Raw genomic sequence first — 20,592 nt, forward strand, 5'->3', positions numbered from 1 at the left:
ATTTAATTGATTTAATAATCGGCTTTTTGTTTAGTCTAATTAAATTGGGTTTCTGGAAAACAATTTGTTTTCACGTGCGTCTGTAGCAAAGTGAAATTTGCATATTAGCCTTACAAGTAAAATGTAAGCAATATTAAAGTTTAATCCCGCAATCAATAAAGAACATTTCAGTGCACCATGAGTGATTAATAAATATTTTTCAATTGATCGCTTTTTCATATGTGGCTTATTAGAGTCTACTCTCGTTTGGTTTTCTGCCTTACAGCAAGAGTTGTAAATTCCAGAGTTCATCACAAAACTGATAATGCTACTTCAAAATGCATTTCATCATTATAGTTCACAGTTTTTGATTTCTTCGTCCACTATATTTAGCAAGTTGGTAGGGATGCAGAGTGGTTCGGTTCTTAGGGGTGGTAAGGGTGTATATATTAATATGCATGTCAAAACACAATAGATGGTACCCCCCCCCCCCTTCCCGGTCATTAAAAAGTGCCTGTTACCTGTATAGACTGATTATTGACTAGCAAGATATAATTAGAAAACAAATTGTTTTCCACGATTTGAGAATTAAAATGACAGATTAGATCAAAAAGCCGCCATTTTAATTTTAATTTCCCGACAAATCTCTACCCAATTGCCTTAATAATAATGGCAAATAATCTCCACTCATATGTGATTGCCGTGGACGGATTGTCGGAGTGGTCAAGACGAAAGGTGGGCCAGACGGACTTAGAGTAATTTCCCACAGACAGATTACTCTAGAATAGCGATCAGTAACTGCAGTTAAAAGATTAACAGGGTCAATTAAGGAAGTGGGATCTGTTTTCGTCCGTTAATGGGATTATGTCCCGACCTCTCTGTATTCCAGATTAGACAATCAGTCCCACTTGGCAGAAATCAACATCACTTCATTGAAACTTTACTTTTATTTATTTACTTATTGGTCCATTTATTGACATTTATAGCCCAGACGACATTGTTATATATTTTTTATTGTTTCCTCTCGTTGCATTTAAAGTAAATATTTATAAATTTGGTAGATGCCATTGTTGCACGTGGGAAGTGTCGTCTGCAATGTCGTAAGATAATAGAATTGTTATAATCATAGGTTAATTGGGGTGGGATAAGGGGGTTGGTGTTGCAGTGATTTTACTCAATTATTTTGTTCTAATGAGTTTGGAACATCTTATAATCTAATATTTTTAACTTAACATGCGAGTGGTAAGAGAGAAATGGGAACTCATTTTAATTATGGCATATTAATTTATATATGAATAGATTGTTTAAAACTATGTACTTTTATCACTCTAGAGGATGTTATCAGTCCTTGAAAACAAATATATTTTATTGAAATGTAGTTTAATTTTGAATATCAAAGTATCATAATTAGGTCTGAGAAATATCTGTCAACTAGAAAAGAAGGGAAGCTCCACACACAGACCAAAATGACGGACATTAAAATTTTACTTGTGTGTTCAGTGCATCTATTCGTAGGGTTTTTTTTGGGGGGAGGGGTGGTCCGGGGATGGGGGGGGGATAAATTACAGTATAATCTATTCGTTTATAAATGTGTTTCTATGAAACATGTAAATTTGAGCTTTTTATTGGTTGGAGTTACGTAGCTAATGAAATTGTTATATTCAGGTTCAGTTTTGCGCCAGAAAATAACCATCGACATCCCGATTTTTCACAATTTTATCTCAGTTTATACCCACCTCCCCGCTACCCCGCTCCCTATAGCCAAATTTCATTCGTCCGCCTCGGGGATCGACGTTATCAGTTTTAATATATATGTACTTTTTCACAGCAAATAATGACTGTTAATACATATTTTTTTTCTCTGATTTATGATTGATGAGACGAGGATGAATTGCAGTACAAAACAAACTGCACGACAATTCGGATTACTCTTTATTAGGGATCAGAGAAGTATCGTCTGAGTTTTTTCCAGATCAACCAATCAACAGCGTGATGTCATCGAGATCTTTTAATTATTTAATTCTATTTACTTAATAGTCGTATTATTGACATTTATAACTCCACATTTATTGTTGTTAACTTTGTTTATGAAGTCAATATTTTATAATCTCGCAGACGGTGTGAAATGTCTGCAATATAGTCGGGAGCTAATTGACTTTATCAATTGCTTTTGTCATATTATTTCTCAAAATAGGCCATATCTTAATGGATACAGCCGTGGCAAAAATCTTAAAATTAGACTTATTAATTAGTTGATTACTGGGGTTCCCACAATATTACCCAATATCCAATGTTTATGCTTACATTAAATCTTTAGTTTCTGACATCGTTAGAAAGTCAAAATTTTCTGAAAGACTTAATGAGGGCATTAAGAACTGTATATCTTAAATTCGAGGATTTTGGATTGGTAGAACAGAACCGTATTTATTTTCATTTTATCTCCAAGGGGCCACGGAGTAAGACACGAATCGTAAAAATCTAAACGGCTGTGCTCGAATGGAAGACATCCACAAAAAAAACAAAAAAAAAAATCTCCCCAAAATCATTATTGTTACGGTCATAATTACGACTCGCCGTGCTTTTGTAAACAGGCACTTTTAGATATTTTTCATTCATGATGTTTCGAGTCTTAATATTGTCCACTATAAGCGAATAATAAATTAATAATGAAATATATTCGCCAGCTTGTTTATTATCATCGTTTAAATTAAACAGCGGGGAATCAGATTTATAAAAATTCCTTCAACTCATTGCCCCGAATCTTGATGAAAATATTTTACAGTTCGATAAATATTCAACCACTCGCTTATGTTTTAATAATCTAATACATATTTTGAAATGAAAAGATTTAAAGGGGAAGGGGCAGTTTAAAAAAAATCGATAACCTCCATTTTGAAAACTAATTTAAAATAAGATTAATAAATAAAATAAATAAAATGGTTAATACACATTTTGAAAAATCGAATTTAAAGGGAAAACAAGCGCTTTCAAAAATATCGATTTTGATAACTACAATTTAAAATAAGATTCCAGAAATTTAATCAATAACAAATATCCACATAGTTTATTTATTTTACTTAATTTGATTTTAATATATTTTTAAAAACTATGATCTAAGTTTGAAGAGTTGAAATTTATAAAGGTTGAAATTCATAAACTTGACAAAAGAATGACTGACTATAAGTGTAGAAGCAGTTAAAGGTCAATTGATTCCCACATGATGAGATAAAAGGTTACCAGTTCAAAGACAATCGAGATACACTCTGCTATGTCAAGTTACCATACCATTTTGGACTCTTAATTCGACTTAAGATATGAATTCACTCACTCGGTTTTCGCTAGTTTGTGGTTTTATCACATCAACAAAAGGTAATGTTAAGAATAATGCATAATATATTATATACTTAAGTTGATGTGCAACAGCTTTAAAATAACAAATTCCGCTTTGTTCGGCGTTTGCGAGGGTTATATATGAACATGGAAGTGGGTGTCGGGGAGGGTGTGTACAGAAGCAGGTACTTTAGCTGTAAAAATGACTTGAATAGAGGAAACTTGTCCATTCCTATATCGCAATCCTACAGACAATTTGGAAAGACCCGCTATGACAAAACTGAGAAAAAGTCGGTATGCGTCATTTATTACCCCCCCCCACACACACACACGCCTAATTTGAATTAAGAAATAATGCATTTTCGATCTGGACAGTCGGAAAGTCCGAAAAGTGCTTAAAACTCCCTTTGATCCAAATTCACTTCTGCAATCCTTTGGCAACCGTCAGTCGCCCATGGATTAAGATTTATAAAAACGTCTGGACCCTTTTTAATCTCGAATTAATTAAGATGTTACACAAAGAAAGTCAATTAATTATAATATATTTAATATCCCCTTAAATATATAGTAACAGTTCTGTCTGTATCTACAGTCATGAGTATCAATTAACAATTAATTAAAATATTTGGACAGATTATTAAATATCCTTAAATAATTAGGTAGTTAATTTTCATACAAACGGGGCATTTAATTTTCTTCTGACATAATAATTCTAGCTAGGACATGGAGGTTCGTTTCAAATCAAAATATAGTTTTCAAATTAAAACCATTTCATTTTTAATGGGACAAATCTGATTTATTGAAATGATAGCAATTTATTGTTTGATTTTTTTTAAATAGACAAATGATTCGATAATGGTATGGAACTCAAGCAAGGCTTATTTTTATATCAATCATTTCATCAAAATAACTGGCCTGATACATGTCGTACATACTTATACATAAATTTACTGGTGTCGGTACGCTGGTATTTAACCGAAAATAACATCTTTGGAAAAAGGGATGTCGAAGTAAAAAGAAAATATTGACGGAAACAGGGTGGTATATCTCCGATCGAATCCAAGTTTCGTTGGATTTGTGCCACCGTTTGCATTGTATATATAGGGAGTGGGAGTAAAGTTTGGTATATCACTTGAAGATATTAATTAAAGTCGTTAATCCACAGACCATCAATTACAACATCCTGATGTATTATCTGTACGAAATGTAAATATATCATTATAAATACCTTTATGATAAGGCCTATGGACGTTTAATTATTTTTATTACAAGGCCAGCCAAAATATTAACTTGTTTTTTTTATGCATGCACAAGTAATAAAGAAACAATATCAAGACGTCAATTGAAAAATTATAGATGTCAACTCTTAAATCCATTATCTACATAACTTGTGATAATTTTCCCAAAGAGATATTCGTCTATAGCCCAAAATATAACCATAAAAAATGAGTTATACAATACATACTGCCACAACGAAAATTTGAGGGATGTTAGATTCTGTGTTATATAATCTTTAAAGAGTTAGAAATTGTGGTCCTTCATTCAATACCAGAGATAAACAATAATTGTTAGCCATGCGGCATTCCCGAATATACATGATATGTCGTATTAGGGATTATAGAAATAGTAAGCGCATAATTTTGTCTTGATTTCAGTTACATTCTTTTGTGATTTTTTTGCAATACTCTTCTACATAATTGATTTAACTTATTGGAGAAGATAACCGCAATCGAAACACAGAGGGCAGTGTTGTATATAGGTGATAGAATTTGTTAAAAAAATCCCAAATATAATTTTAACATTTATAGAGATCTTTGCCATGGATTCAAATAACAACTCTCTTTCCGTTTGTAGAGAGTAACTGCATTCCATATTTTTTTGGTCACTTTCCAATTCTTCAAATCTTTTATACGGATCAGAAGTGTAGCAAAGATCCCTATGTTTAAATTATATGTGGAATATGTTTAACCAATTCTATCCAGTATGTAAAATTTGGGAAAACCAACATTGTCTTTTAACCGTGATTTGTTGTATATACCTTTGGTTAGGGTAGATAATGAGATGAATCGCTAATAATTTGATTTTCGAAACAGAGCCGCAAGTCTGTGAATTTGTGGATCAGCCCGTCTATAGTATGTTTAGATATAGGGCTAATGGTCAGATCTCCAGACGATATTCTGTTCACGATCTTTATCATGGAATACAAGTATAAAATATACCCTATTTGTACACATAATGCTTGTTATCAGTGGGTGAAAATTCTGACTGTGTGTGTATGGAGACAAATTGACAATTTTGTGGGACAAGGAAGAAGTTCCCAGGGCAAACCATTGGTAAATTCATTTGTTTGTGGCCTAAGATAGAAATGTCAACCGTAGCGTAGAATGAAGAAGATATTTTACCAGACAATGAAAATATATAACTACCTGTTGTAGGTAAAAGGTGAGAATAATTTATTATAAAATAAATCAGGCGGGGAAGATTATATTTATCCACAGAAGTGAGAAAAGTATTAACGTTATTTTTATAAATAATCGAGGCGGAGAGAAGGCGACATTCCGGGGGTTTGCGATACGGTATCGGCTAACATGAAAGAAGAGTACCCGCTGTGTGACGTTTTATAAAGATACAATGTTCATATTTCCCTGTATTTTATATATAGCATATAACAGGTAAAGAAATGCCCCTGGTATTGAATTGTCATAACAGTGCCACAGTCTCAAATATTTATTTGAATTTTTTTTTCTTTCTTTCGGTATTCTCAATTTCATCGTTGGTTCAGTACAAGATCATCATCTATCTATGTATATATTTGTGACTGTCGTTTGTCTGTCTGTCTGTCTGTCTGTTCGGGGTTGGCGGCTACACTAGGTCTGCACCGAGTCTGAAATTTGGGGTATAGGGGAAGCTCGGACCAGGGAGTAACATAGGTCAGGTGGCGTTAGTCTACCACTTCCGGTTTCGGAGTTATGACCCCCGAGCGAAGTCTGTCTGTTCGGGGTTGGCGGCTACATCTGCCCCGAGTCTGAAATTTGGGGTATAGGGGTAGCTCGGACCGGGGAGTAACATAGGCCAGGTGGCGTTAGACTACCACTTCCGGTTTCGGAGTTATGACCCCCCGAGCGAAGCCGGTCTGTTCGGGGTTGGCGGCTACACTAGGTCTGCCCCGAGTCTGAAATTTGGGGTATAGGGGAAGCTCGGACCGGGGAGTAACATAGGAGAGGTGGCGTTTGAATACCACTTCCGGTTTCGGAGATATGGCCCCCGAGCGAAGTCTGTCTGTTCGGGGTTGGCGGCTACACTAGGTCTGTTCGGGGTTGGCGGCTACACTAGGTCTGACCGAGTCTGAAATTTGAGGTATAGGGGTAGCTCGGACCGGGCAGTAACATAGGCCAGGTGGCGTTAGTCTACCACTTCCGGTTTCGGAGTTATGACCCCCGAGCGAAGCCGGGTATCCTGACAGTAACACTTAATTATAGCATTATCGCTTTGCTCTAATCATCATTATCATCTTCGTTGTTTATATCACATTCGGCGACATATTTTGATACCCAGTGATCAGCGGAACCACTGACGACATTGTGATGGTGTTTATCCAATGTTTACGTTGGCATCCACGTAAAAGAACCCTTGTCAGTTGGAATTCGATGAAGAGTAGGCGGAAATTTTTATTGCATATGTCATGCTTGTCTTCGTTAGTAGAAATGTTGGACGTTTAAACCTATTTCATTTCATTTCATTTATTACTGTATTGGTGTGCACAATTAACAGCAAACCTATGACGTGGTTGCTATATGCTCGATTCAACCGTACTGGTAAATTTCATAATACAGGGGGCAAAGGCGTTTCTTTTGTCGTTAGATAGGTATAAGGTATAGAATATACTTATTACACTACCCACTGGGGTACCTACTTATACTAGACACAAGATGACTGATACGGCGAGAAAATTAATTTACTTGACAACTTGGGTAACTTTAGCAATAGGTGAAACGTGTCACGTTATTTTAAAGGGAAAAGTTAAGGATTAAGGTTGTTATAATTTGTCATAATCAATATAAATTTTGTGGCATTTCATTATTTTGCAGCCACAGGGCGATTTACATATCTAAGCATTTTTATACGAGGGCTGACTGAAAAGTTCTAAACCTGAAAAGGATCGATCAATTTGGATGAAACAAACTTTTGCAACCAATATAAACAATCATTATTGTCTTCGTACCAGACTATCAATCATGTGAACTTATAGGGCAGTCATCAAGTACCTTCAACTGAAAGGACTAACCCCAACGCAGATACATGATCTCCACTCTAGGGGATGGCGCCCTTTGCTTTTCCACAGTAAAGAAGTGGGTTACGGAATTTAAGCATGGCAAAGCGAGTCTTGCCGATGACCCAAGTCCTGGAAGGCCATCAACAGCAACCATTCAAGAAAACATTACCCGGGTGCATGACATGGTGATGGCTGATCGACGATTGGCAACTCAACATATTGCCAGTGTTGTGGGCATCTCTCATGAGCTAGATGAGCACATTATCGCGAACAAGTTTGGAATGACAAAAGTTTCTACAAGATGGGTGCCAAAGCCCTTGACTGCAGATCAGTAACGTGCCAGATTCCTGACGTCCCGTGACAATCTGCGTTTTTGAAGCAGATCCTGATAATTTTTTGACCACATTTGGCCCCGTCAGACGTTCACCTGTTCCCAAAAATGAAAAAGGAACTAGCCGGTCGTCATATCAGCTGTGAACCGACTTTTTCGAAGTGAATACGTAAAAAAATAAATGGATACCATTTCTACCGGTCTTTCACAGATAGGTATAGGTATTATGCCGTCACCCCTGTCCGTTCACATTTATTTGTAGACAAACTCTATCGATATTCAGAAACTTCCGTTCCGGAGTTGTCCTCCCTATTCCGAAAACCTTGTGAACTTGATAAAGGCGATTGACTTTTTCTATTCCCGTCTATTTGTTGGAAAATGTGAATATGCACGTATCTTGCTTGGCAACCACTTCCTGTTCTTTTAAATGACCAGGATCCAATTAAGTTGAGGTTAATTATAAACAGAAATCCATAATATGTCTGTTTTGGCAGGAATCTCTAATTATTGTTCGTGTCATTTTTGAAGATCCCATTACACTATTATTTCTGAAACCCCTTTTACTAACCCTAGTATAATTTCAATGTCTCCTTAAATGTCATCTTTAACCCTTGACCAACTCCAACGAGTTTGTGGGTTTGGAAAACCAACTAGCAAAATCATTTATATTATCACAAGTTGGAGACCCTGCCATAGCCCTGAATGAGCCAAATATTTGGTTAAAATTTATATCATGGAATTCATCAAATAAGGTCGTTATGACCAATCTATGGCTATATTTTGAGTAAAACTTATTGCAATTTTGACATATTTTTGGTCCGTTTAAACCATAAGCCATATAGTCAAGTTAGATCTTTTTTGATGTGTCCGATTAAATTAAAGTCTTATAAATTATCAACCGTGATATTTAGATTTCAATTAAATGTTACATAATCATTTGTGTATATTTTAGTGTAGATTAAGCAAGGAAAAATGAGTTATTGTGTGAAAAATGCAAACTACCCGATCAGCTGCTTCAACTAGTGAAGATTTTGTTATTATCTGAAATTTTCTCTGACAATGTTTGAAGAGTAAGACGGTAGTGTGCACTAGAGGTTTGATACAAGAGTGTAGGGACTATGGGTAAATTTTGCACAAAATTGAAGTTTTTAACTGGTTTGCTATCAATTGTTGCTCTGTTGCACACAGATGCTCTGTACCCATATAATTATCACAAACTCCATATTTTTCATTAAATGGTAATTTTTATTAGTTGATATAACATGCCGCCATTTATAACACTACATTAATATGTTGAATATACAATTATTCATAGCCACGTTACCATATAGCTATCACTCCCAATATCATCACTGACTTCAATCATCATCACTGTCAATTCAATATCACTGCCTAAAAGCATATTATGAGAGGTTCTTTAAACAACATAATATAGTTCTTGATGTGATCAGCCCAACCTTTAATAACACTGTCATTTTATGCTACTTCTTGTCATACAATGCCACTAAAGCAATCACATACTTCACATGAAACTCGAATTTACAAAGAGACTACAGTAAAGCAAGAATTATCTCCCTTCTCGATATCTAAATCCAGACTGATAAAAAGAGATTACAAATATTTTCAAAGTTTTTATTGAATTTGCGCCAATTATTAGCATTAAAAAAAGGGACATAATTCTTGTTTTCAATACTCCCTAATTGAATAAATCTATTTATAAAGCTAGTTGATAGCTTTGAGGCCATAAAAAAAAAAAGCCAAACATATATTTTAAAATGATCAAATTATTGAAATATGACACAAACGTGGATGTTAACATAGATATTAATGTTCAATGAGTAAATTAATGATATCTTGGAATATATGATTTTATTCCAAAAGCAATATTGAAAGAACATTCATATTTTTGGTTTAACTTTTGACTAAATATTTTTTGACATTTCTCCTACAAATACCATCATAATCTATATAATTTCAAGCTAAAAATATTTAATTTTACAAACATTTGATGAACATACATATTGTATAATGAGTAACAAATAAATGATGATTTTTAAATAAGGCTTTCACAAATCACAATGTCGAATATCTTAAACAATTTGTCATTCTCACAAATTTCTATTCAATATAGGAGTAGATGAACAAGCTAAAGTCATTTAGTTGATTTGAATATGGATGATGATCGACTTATGAATTCATAATTTATATCAGGGTTTCTGTTTGATAATTGTACTTCAAATTAAAATGAAATTAGAGATATTTTACAGGTCAACAACTGAATTCCACCCACCTAGAGAAATGAAGTACCATCAAGACAATTTTAATTGTAACAGAAACCCCAATAGTTCTGCTCTATAAATAAATCTCTGTATAAAATAATTGGGACAATGAGACAAATAAATCTAAAACAGATTAACTAAGTTTATTCTACTAGTTTTGTTTCATTTCTACAAGACAAGCTAAAGATAATATATTCAGTATTTGTGGTGACAACCAGTCGAATTTATAAATTAAAACAAAAAAATATGTTCACCATCTAATCAACACGTTGTTTGAATAAATATTTTATTGAGTTAAACAGTACAAAAGTTTATAATGAAAATTTCTTCACTATTAATTTTCTAATATTGTACTAAACATCAATCTGGTTAAAACATAGATCCTATTTCGTTTCGTTTTTATAGTTCAAAATTTCTTTTTACTTGTCTTTACTACACTAGGATCTGTAAGAGTTGTTATTTAACTCGTGTTCTGAATGGTGTCGGGATAAGCCAATGAAATGATCTGTTACGGCAAGCTTTAGACAAGCTTTAGACGTGCGATCACTAATTTTATCAAGGATTGATTATTGTAATAGTTTACTCTATGGAATCCCACAAGCACTTCTAGCCAAGATCCAAAAGGTTCTTAATACTGCAGCCCGAATAGTAACAAGGACACATAAGTTTGATCACATCCAGAATGTGCTGGCTTCTTTACACTGGTTACCTGCTGAGGCGCGAGTCAAATACAAAATACTAACATTAGTGTATAAATGTTGCAATAATGCAGCTCCTCAATACTTATCTGAACTCTTATATGACTACAACCCTATTAGATCACTTCGCTCTCAAAATAAACAGTCACTAGTTGTTCCAAGATATAATTTAAAGTCGTATGGGTATAGGTCTTTCAGTTCAGCTGGTCCTGGATTATGGAACGAACTTCCACAAAAGATCAAGAATCAACAAACTTTTAATCAATTTAAATCCGCACTAAAGACTTTCCTGTTTCAACAGTTTTACCAGTAGAGCCATTACAAAAAGCGTTTTGAGCATGTGTCAACATGGAGAAGACGCTATATAAAACTTCATTATTATTATTATTATTATTATTTTGCATGGAACTGTCGGTAATCTACTAGTTACATCAATGCTGATTGATTAATCATATGTCTGCCGTTATAAGGTCAAAAATCGATCGTTTGACCCCTGATGTGACCTATCGCTATAACTTGTCAGATATTCATGTATTGTAGGCCATCGAAAGTATATAAAAACGAAACGAAATATAGATCTGTATTTTAATCAGATTGTACTAAACATATTCGCTATCTAAATTAGAACTAAACTTCAGGAACTAATAACTTCCCTTCGTGGTTCAAAAAATAAAATAGGAAACTCTTCTTCCCTAATACAAGTATATAATTCAATGCTACATTAAGAGTTTACTTATTTGCAACTATGAATGTCCCTGTAAGGATCACATGGAGATCATTCGTCATAAAGGTGGCAAATGTGAGTGGAGATCGCTAGCTATGGAAATGACCATATGGCGTATAATGAATAATAATGGCTACATGTGAATATCATGTTATGAATGCAAACCCATTGATACAAAGTACAACAATAAATGACGACTGAATGAAAGGATAACCAAGGCGACAAACATTACCATCCTTTCCGTTAACTACAATATTTAAAATATATACAAAATTATATACATTTTATTTGATTTTAGTGAGGAATATATTTGGTATTCCGACTTTTTTTTTTAATCGTTATCCAATAATTATAACATATTCACCTCAATTTAAAACATTATACCACAAAAATAACTTATTAAAGCGATCACTAAACGTTCCATATCATTCACAAAATATTACCATTATAAAACTTATATAAGTTATCTTTTGCGGAAAAGTGTATTAAATTGTTTCGTATATAATTTAACAACTAGTTTAATTATGCTTAAATATTATTAACATATATATATATTTATAAATGTACGCATGCAAAATGTAAATGCATGCGTTTGTGTAATCCATTCACACTATCATGTAGACGGGAACAACAACAGAGATTTTATATCAGTACACAGTCTACAGTTAGAGAAATGCAACACTGGATAATCTCATCTCTAACACCACATGATTTAAAAACATCCACGGACAACAACAAATATTATTTTTAACCATTCCACCATTTCACTTACTAACAAATTTGATCCAATTATTATGATATATAATATATTAATAACGTTACTAGCGTAAATGACAATATTTTAAAATCGTACTTTGAATAATATAATTTTTGTAATATCAAGCCTGATCTTCATGTCAACTCTAAAAAAAACAAACTCTTGCACATATAGCACAAAGCAAAATCCATTAAAGATACACATTATATGGTTTCTAATATCCAGTCTTTTATAGAAATCTAGCTCCACGCTTGTAAAAATATTAACTTGTAGCGTGCTCATAGTATTTTACATCACAGCACTTAATGATAAAACAATGGTGTTTATTCTCATGTGTCACTGAAGTTGGGTGAAGCAAGACTTCTGGCGCCATCTTTTGTAGACTGGTTCCTTTTAATATAGAGATTCAATAATTTCATCTGAAAGAGAAATGGATCAAAGTTTGGTTTAGATTTATGGTCAGTTTTTCTTATGTTTTGAACTAAAATTTCTTGTAAAGGGCATTACGAGAGTAAAACTGTCCAGACTGACCACTGGTACTTACTGTTGAAACATTCTAAACATACATAAAGCAATAACCGCATCTTGTCCCTAGCTATACACAAGTGCATATGTCATAATGGACCTGGTTCCCAGTGTTCTAGTGGTACATTCTCACTACAATGTGTTTAGAATATAAAGATGATATTCTTACCTTACTACTAGAGAGAGAGATTAAATGTGGGCGTAATTCTTCCCCTACACTATTATAGGTAGCTACCAACGCAAACACAGCAGCTTTTCTTACGTGACTGTCAGCATCTTCACAGGCCTAGAAATAAAATCATTTTATCAACTAAAATACCACATTCACATAAATTCAATAGAGCTTTATCACCCAATAATACATTCTACAGTAGATACTGCTTGTGTAATAAATTTCATAATCTACTGTGATATCTCCTTAGGAGATATCGCTTTACATGAATTTGATTGGTCAATCAAAAAGGAACTACTTTTTTTTATTTTCAAAGAACAGTTCATTTTTTATTAAAAAATAACTTTTTTCTTATTAAAAAGGAACTATTTTTATTTAATTGACTTTCATGGAAACTTTGGGTCAAAAGGACTTTGCAATGGTTGAATTGCTGTCAAAAAATGATGTATCACTGCGCTGTAATGTAATCAGGTTCAGTAAAAGTGAAATCTATAGCAAAGAATTATAGTTATTTATTTGTGCATCCAAGAAAGGATTGAGTGATAAATAAAATCTCCTATGCGTCTTTTTTGATAGGGTTTAAATAAAACAGTAAAGAGTTCTTACCTTGAGTAAACCAGGAACTAAAGAACTCAGTGTTTCTAATAAAATAGCATTATCTAATAATTCAATCACCTGAAAAATATACATATGTAGCATATAGTAACCAATATATTAACACATGAATAATCTTTCACAATTTTTGGCTGCTGTGGGATCTTCTATTGGAACTTCATTATAAAGTTAGATGAGTATGGTATGTATTTCAGCTTAAAGTGAGGGTCAACCCATGTACATACAAGTAATATTTATGATTCAGCTAGGAGTTTGTTTAATCCCAAAGACACCAAGCTAATAGCAAATGTCCCAAGAATAACTGAGATATATTTCCTTACCTTAGCTTGCATTTTAATTGCAGCCATATTAACTGGAAATTTAGCCGATTCTATAATTGATATTAATATTTTCATAGTCTGTTTAGTAGCCATTGATTTAGCTAGTGTATTGGAACATTCTTCTGATGCTTTTACAACCTACAAAAAAAGTTCAAACAATTAATATACATACATAGGAATCATTCTGGAAAAGTTTATCTTTACAATATAGATATTTATATATTATTTAATATCATTTGAAAGACTAGATACTTTTCATTGTCACTACTGACTAGAGGAAACCAGACTGGAAAATCAAGAGGAACTATCTCGGTTAATACCAGGATTGAACATGGGTTAAGGGTAAGTGAGCCAGTGCCATCATCACTCTCATACATCGATATGGCTATATGAAATAATACTTACTTCTTTAGCACTATCTTTGTGAGCCTCTAGAATACGGAATATTGTTAACTCCGCATATTCTTCAAATCTATGGGACTCTTTCTGTAATATTTCCTTTAAAACTCGTAACGAAAATGCTCTGATCATTGCCTGCAATAAAAAGAAATAATGCATAACTGAAGGTACCAGGGTATTGTCCTTTATTTTCCAGTGTTATAAACTGATTAAAGTAGCTAAGTCTCTAAATCAATATCATCCAAAGTCTTTGACATTGAAAACACAAATTATTTGTTAATTTAAATCAACACTAATGTTGTGATCTTACCGGGAAAAGATATTTAAGACAAAATAAACATTTTACCAATACCATTGACACACGAATCGCGCACCATAATGCTTTTCAGCGCCATTTGTAACAAGAGCCTCGACGAACGAGGCTGGACATATTCCACCAATCATGTGAAACAGTGACGCCGTATTCTTATCTGGAGAGCATGCGCAATAAACACTATCAATGTAGATTGGAAAAACCAGACGCTAGAGATTGCCATTCCATTGAGCCTTCTGGCATATTTCGCCGAAAATAACTGATTTGAGTAAAAACGGAAACGACTGAATGTAAATCAGTTTATATACATTCATATTATACTATTATATGCAGTGCGACCCATTTGTATCAATTTCTAGGTCCCAACAAAGGAAGTTCATCTTAGAACTTACATATAGTTCATTGCTTAGCAATTCATTCCAACTAACTTTTTCTCGATAACTTTTTACGATAAGATTTATTATATACTTACATCATCATCTCCGAGTGTTTCTAGTAGAATAAGTAAAATATTTTTAAAATGTTCGTCCCAATGTTTAAAATCACCTTTCCGTGTTAACTGGGTTAAAGAGTACATAGCATTCTTTCTCTCATCATTTCTGAAAAAATAAATTTAAATAAATATTCAACCCGTCACTCATTATTTCTTTGAAATGTTGGGTTCATGTAAAGTAGAGCAAAGGCCAGAAAACTATTTAAAAAACTTGCTATTTGACTGAGCAGGGATAAATATAATATAAGTCTATTCTAAGTGGTTGGCACTGTGATTAGAACTGAAATGGTCATAATGTGGGCGTTCTGGTTGGGAATTCTTAACATTTCATGTAATGTGATATTTGAATATCTGCGGTACACACTAATACAAACTTTCTTAAGTTCGATAAATCCAAAACTACACTGTCTTAACAAGATAAAGATGTACTTCGACATGTTCTTCATGAAGTAGACTGCTAACTCAAAAATAATGGGAGAAATTAGTGCTGTAAGCTGAACACAAGACAAGATAGACTACACTCTGATATAGCCACAATAGAAGAAGGGTCATGAAATACTCACCTAGTATTATGGTTAGATAACTCTGTTAGTATTTCTATAATTAACTCCCCTTGATTAGCAGGTAAACCTGAAAATATACATCATAACATCTAAATCTATATATCTTAATAGAGAGTAATAATAAGAGTTGAGACCCATCACCAGACGTAGAATTACTTTGTATAATGTTTGAAGAATTGATGGTATGATAAGATTGGTTATGGATGAAAACTTTGATCTGTGATTTTTTTTGAAAATTTAATGATTTAGGAATAAGATGTTGTTATTATTATTAAATGATCTAATGGAATTCTATCATCTAATGTTTGTACTAATAAATATAATCACTAAAATAAGAATGTATGTATCTAGATAGGTGTTAGAATATTCAGCAAACAGGAGGTTGAGAATCTAATCATTGCACTACTACCTTGATAGATAGTGATGGCCAGGTAAAAGAATTTTACCTTTTGATACGTGATTTAGTATAATTAAACAGTAGTTAATAGGAAAACAATTTTTACATAATTAGTAGACTACAATTATCACTGAGGTTAGATTGTTACTGGTGGGTGGGACATCAATGTTATACACTGGAGTGTTGCAATAAGTAAGGGAAGTGTCTACATATTAATTCAATTAACAGTGTTATACTTTCAGGGAAATCAAAGCCTTTGATTACAAAAACAAGGATTTCAATAAAGTACATATTATGCAGTTCATAGTCCCTTAACATCAGCCTAATATTGAAGCCCTAGTCAATTTAAATATAAACAGACACAACCAATTGTCTTAAATTTGTAGAACCTTTGTTTGAATACAGAAGCATTTCGTGGACTTTTTAACCAAGTCATAAAAACTAACTAATTTTCAACAGAAGTGCTCAAATTTAAAACATTCAGCTCCTTATTGAAAGCTGCATATTAAATATATTAGTGTAACATGCTAGATAAGATATTATTCTAGGGGACATGAGAATATCTGAATTGAATAGTCTCTGTCATGCTTAATGATAATTATGAACACTTTAGCTTTTGTTGAAAGCTGCATCAGATGAATGGACACAAAATTTATGAAAACACAAATGCTTTGCTTTTTTTTAAAAACTAATTTCATTCATATCATAGATTGCCAAATTCAAGGTTATTCAATTATCTTGTTCTCCAGTCTGTAGAAAAAGCCAGTCTTTCTATAGATGATAACTGCTAATAATGAATCATTAATATTGACATTCCACAATGAAACTTCAACAGGAGGTCAATAAATTTATGAGACACTCTTTCTCATGACTAAAATAAGCTGATAACATATTAACAACACCTGTATACTGGCAAATTCTCAATAACAGAATTTACAATGATTTTCTGAAAATTGAAAATTTGTGCTTTTTTTTTTTTTAACAAAAACAATATTTTGGTGTCACTCGTGTTAAAAAGTGAAGATATTCAGTGGAATTATTGTGAGGTTAAGCAAATGAGCTTGATTTGAAAAAAATACAAATATTTCTTGAGATCAATAAATGTGAAAGGTATGTGTTGTTGAAGAAAAAATTGGATATCTTTTAACACTGTTTAAAATTTTAACAAATCAATTAGACGATAACAAGCCAAAATTAGGTTAAAACCAACATGGTTAGTCCAAACAACCATACGCCCACAGCAGCTGAATTGTCCGAGCAGTCGACAAGGGTTGTCGCATAGTTATTCTTTTGTAGGTAATTGGGGGCATTTACAAGACAATTTCATACAGATCAGATTATAATTTGTTGTTTGAGGGTTCACAAGGTTCTACAAACTGAAACAAATTTGAAAGGCTTTTTCGTTTTATTGATTTAAATAATGCATAAATTTCATACAGATCGGATGATAACTTTTGTCGTTCGACCGTTCACAAGGTTCACAAAGTAAAACAAGATTGGCAGATAACTTTTGATGCTAGAGCATTCTCAAGGTGCAACAAAGTGAAACAAGGGTCACATCTCTAGAAAAAACTGAAATTCAATAGGCTTCTTTGTTTCACTAATTTAAATAATGCATATAAATTTCACAAAGATCGGATGATAACTTTAGGCGTTAGTAGAGCGTTCACAAAGTGCAACTAAGTGAAGCAAGGGCTATATCTTTAGAAGTAATTAACAGAAATTATTGAAATTAAATAGGATTCTTCATCTCACTAATGTAAACAAGCCAACAGTGAGGCTGATGTCCCCCGCCGAAATAGGAAAATAATTAGAGAGTTATTGTGTTCCAAAGTCTCAGCAAATCAAATTGCTTATCGCTCTGCTTAATCTGAGCAGAAAATGCTCATTATCAATCTTAGTCAAGGTATTACTGTAATGAAACTATACACCAAGTTTCATCACTCTCACTTAATTAGAACTAAAGTTATAGTGTCCCAAAGCATCAACCTTCGAAAGGCGGGGGACAATCAAAGTAGGAGAGTTATTGTTTTCCAAAGTCTCGACCAATCAAATTGCGTATCGCTCTGCTTACCCTGAGCAGAAAATGCTCATTATCAAACTTAGTCAAGGTATTACTGTAATGAAACTATACACCAAGTTTCATCAATCTCACTTAATTAGAACTAAAGTTATCGTGTCCCAAAGCATCAACCAATCAAATTGCTTATCTCTGCTTACCCTAAGCTGAAAATGCTCATCTTCGAACTCCATCAAGGCATTGACCTAATCAACACATACACCAAGTTTGAACATTCTAGCTCAATTAGGAAGAGAGTTATCGTGCCCCAAAGTATAAACCAATCAAATTGCTTATCTCTGCTTACCCTAAGCGGAAAATGCTCATCTTCGAACTCCATCAAGGCATTGACCTAATAAACACACACACCAAGTTTGAACATTCTAGCTCAATTAAAAGTTATCGTGTCCCAAAGCATCAACCAATCAAATTGCTTATCTCTGCTTACCCTAAGCGGAAAATGCTCATCTTCGAACTCCATCAAGGCATTGACCTAATCAACACATACACCAAGTTTGGACATTCTAGCCCAATTAGGAAGAGAGTTATCGTGTCCCAAAGCATCAACCAATCAAATTGCTTATCTCTGCTTACCCTAAGCGGAAAATGCTCATCTTCGAACTCCATCAAGGCATTGACCTAATAAACACATACACCAAGTTTGAACATTCTAGCTCAATTAGGAAGAGAGTTATTGTGTCCCAAAAAGTGTGACGGACAGACAGACGGACAGACAGACGGACAGACAGACAGACAGACAGACAGACAGACAGACAGACAGACAGACAGACAGACAGACGGACGAACCCATTTTAATAGTCCCCTGCTTTCTTCGAAAGGCGGGGGACAATAACATACATCAATTTTAAAACAAAATAATTAGAGCGTTCACAAGAAATTGTGGACGACGGACAGGCGGCAGTTACAGCAATATACGTCCACATTTCCATGAGCGTTCACAAGAAATTGTGGATGACAGACGGATGGACGGAGACAATGGCAATATACGACCACATTTCCATGTGGTGTATAAAAAAGTCAAAATGATTGATTAAATATTTGTTATTTAATAAGAATCCAGAGAATGTATATAATTAGAGATATGTTGACCACACTTTTGGCTGTTTCTATCATTTGCTGAATGTTGTAAATATTGAACAGAATTGAATCATATCTGGACTGATATTCCTTTCACAATATTACAGTTTGCAAGGGTTTAACAGCTTCTCAAGACATTCAGAGACTTTAAACAATGCAAACATATTCCTATAAATTCACTTGTTAGTGCTTTCTTCAACAATACATGTCTTCAACAACAGTCACACCAATAATTTAAAAACAAATTGTTTAAAAATAAATGAACATAAAAATTACAGCCAATACTACAACTGAACAAAAATTAGTGGAGTGCAAAAACAGACAATATTTAGCATAAAATACAATTACCCTCTTGTGTTATTCCTAGCAGAACCTTCCACGGAGCTACATTAATAAAAAATAACGGCAAGGCAACTTATTAAACCGTTCCAAACTGAACCAGGGGATAAGGAAATGCAGGATGATATAAAATAAAGCACAGTTTTTAGCGCACACACAACTAGATTCATTAAAATACAGACACTATTAAAATCTATTTGAAATTAGATTCAAATTCCTTTTTTTTTTTTTAAAAAGAATATATATTTGACTAGTTAATAAGTTTACAAATACAAGTCTAAAAATATGAGATTTATTTTTAAAATAAAACAACATTATTCTGAATAAATGATAAACTTTTGAATTAATATTTTATTTCCAAAGCACCTAGAATTATCAATGAAATTTATTGCCTGTGTTTTAATGAAACACAATGATTTTACTACTTGTATGCACTGTGCAGAAAAATGAATAATGGGAGTGATCTATGAAAGAGATGGGAAACCAAGTGACCACTAACACCATGGGATGTATTCTAATAAACACAAAGTATCATGAATAACCTGTTATTTTGGCTATTCTTTTGAAAATATCAAACATTCTATAAATATTTTATTAATATAACTGACTTAATCATGGTACTTTGTGTTCATATAAAAGAAAACAACTTTGAAAGGGATTTTATTTTTCCGAAAGAATCATTTCAAGTTGTGTCACATATTTCAGGCACTGATAGAATAGGAAACTTATGCCACATGAACAAGGAAACTTGGGGTGATAGCACCAATTCAACCCAATTATACCAGGCCTCAATGCAAGCGGTCCCTTAAAACCTTTTGCGTTAAAAAATATAATTCACCTGAATTGCTAAGTGCCCATTTGTGGACCCAAGAATGTCCTAAGAAAACCCCTATTAATAACAGAAGTGAAATTTTAGTAGAAAATTTAG

The 20,592-nt window shown here is 33.4% G+C and overlaps 1 protein-coding gene across 5 annotated transcripts in view; it reads right to left on the reverse strand.

The window, feature by feature from the left end:
• Nucleotides 1–9,137: 9,137 nt before the first annotated feature.
• Nucleotides 9,138–20,592, reverse strand: part of LOC126822477 (CLIP-associating protein 1) — a 78,936-nt gene continuing 67,481 nt past the window's right edge. For 3 of the 5 annotated variants that reach the window (XM_050551398.2, XM_050551396.2, XM_050551399.2), the window contains 8 exons: nt 20,503–20,553; nt 15,772–15,838; nt 15,188–15,314; nt 14,409–14,537; nt 14,004–14,141; nt 13,675–13,743; nt 13,066–13,182; nt 9,138–12,790 (listed from right to left, as the gene is read on the reverse strand). In XM_050551398.2, the coding sequence (XP_050407355.1) occupies nt 12,701–12,790; nt 13,066–13,182; nt 13,675–13,743; nt 14,004–14,141; nt 14,409–14,537; nt 15,188–15,314; nt 15,772–15,838; nt 20,503–20,553 (788 nt within the window). In that variant the 3' untranslated portion in view covers nt 9,138–12,700. Of the gene's footprint in view, nt 12,791–13,065; nt 13,183–13,674; nt 13,744–14,003; nt 14,142–14,408; nt 14,538–15,187; nt 15,315–15,771; nt 15,839–19,673; nt 19,710–20,502; nt 20,554–20,592 lie in introns of all 5 variants that reach the window. The other 2 variants (XM_050551395.2, XM_050551397.1) reach the window with 2 other exon arrangements.

This window comes from Patella vulgata, chromosome 5, assembly GCF_932274485.2.
Source record: "Patella vulgata chromosome 5, xgPatVulg1.2, whole genome shotgun sequence".
In the NCBI taxonomy this organism is placed as follows: Eukaryota; Metazoa; Mollusca; class Gastropoda; family Patellidae; genus Patella; species Patella vulgata.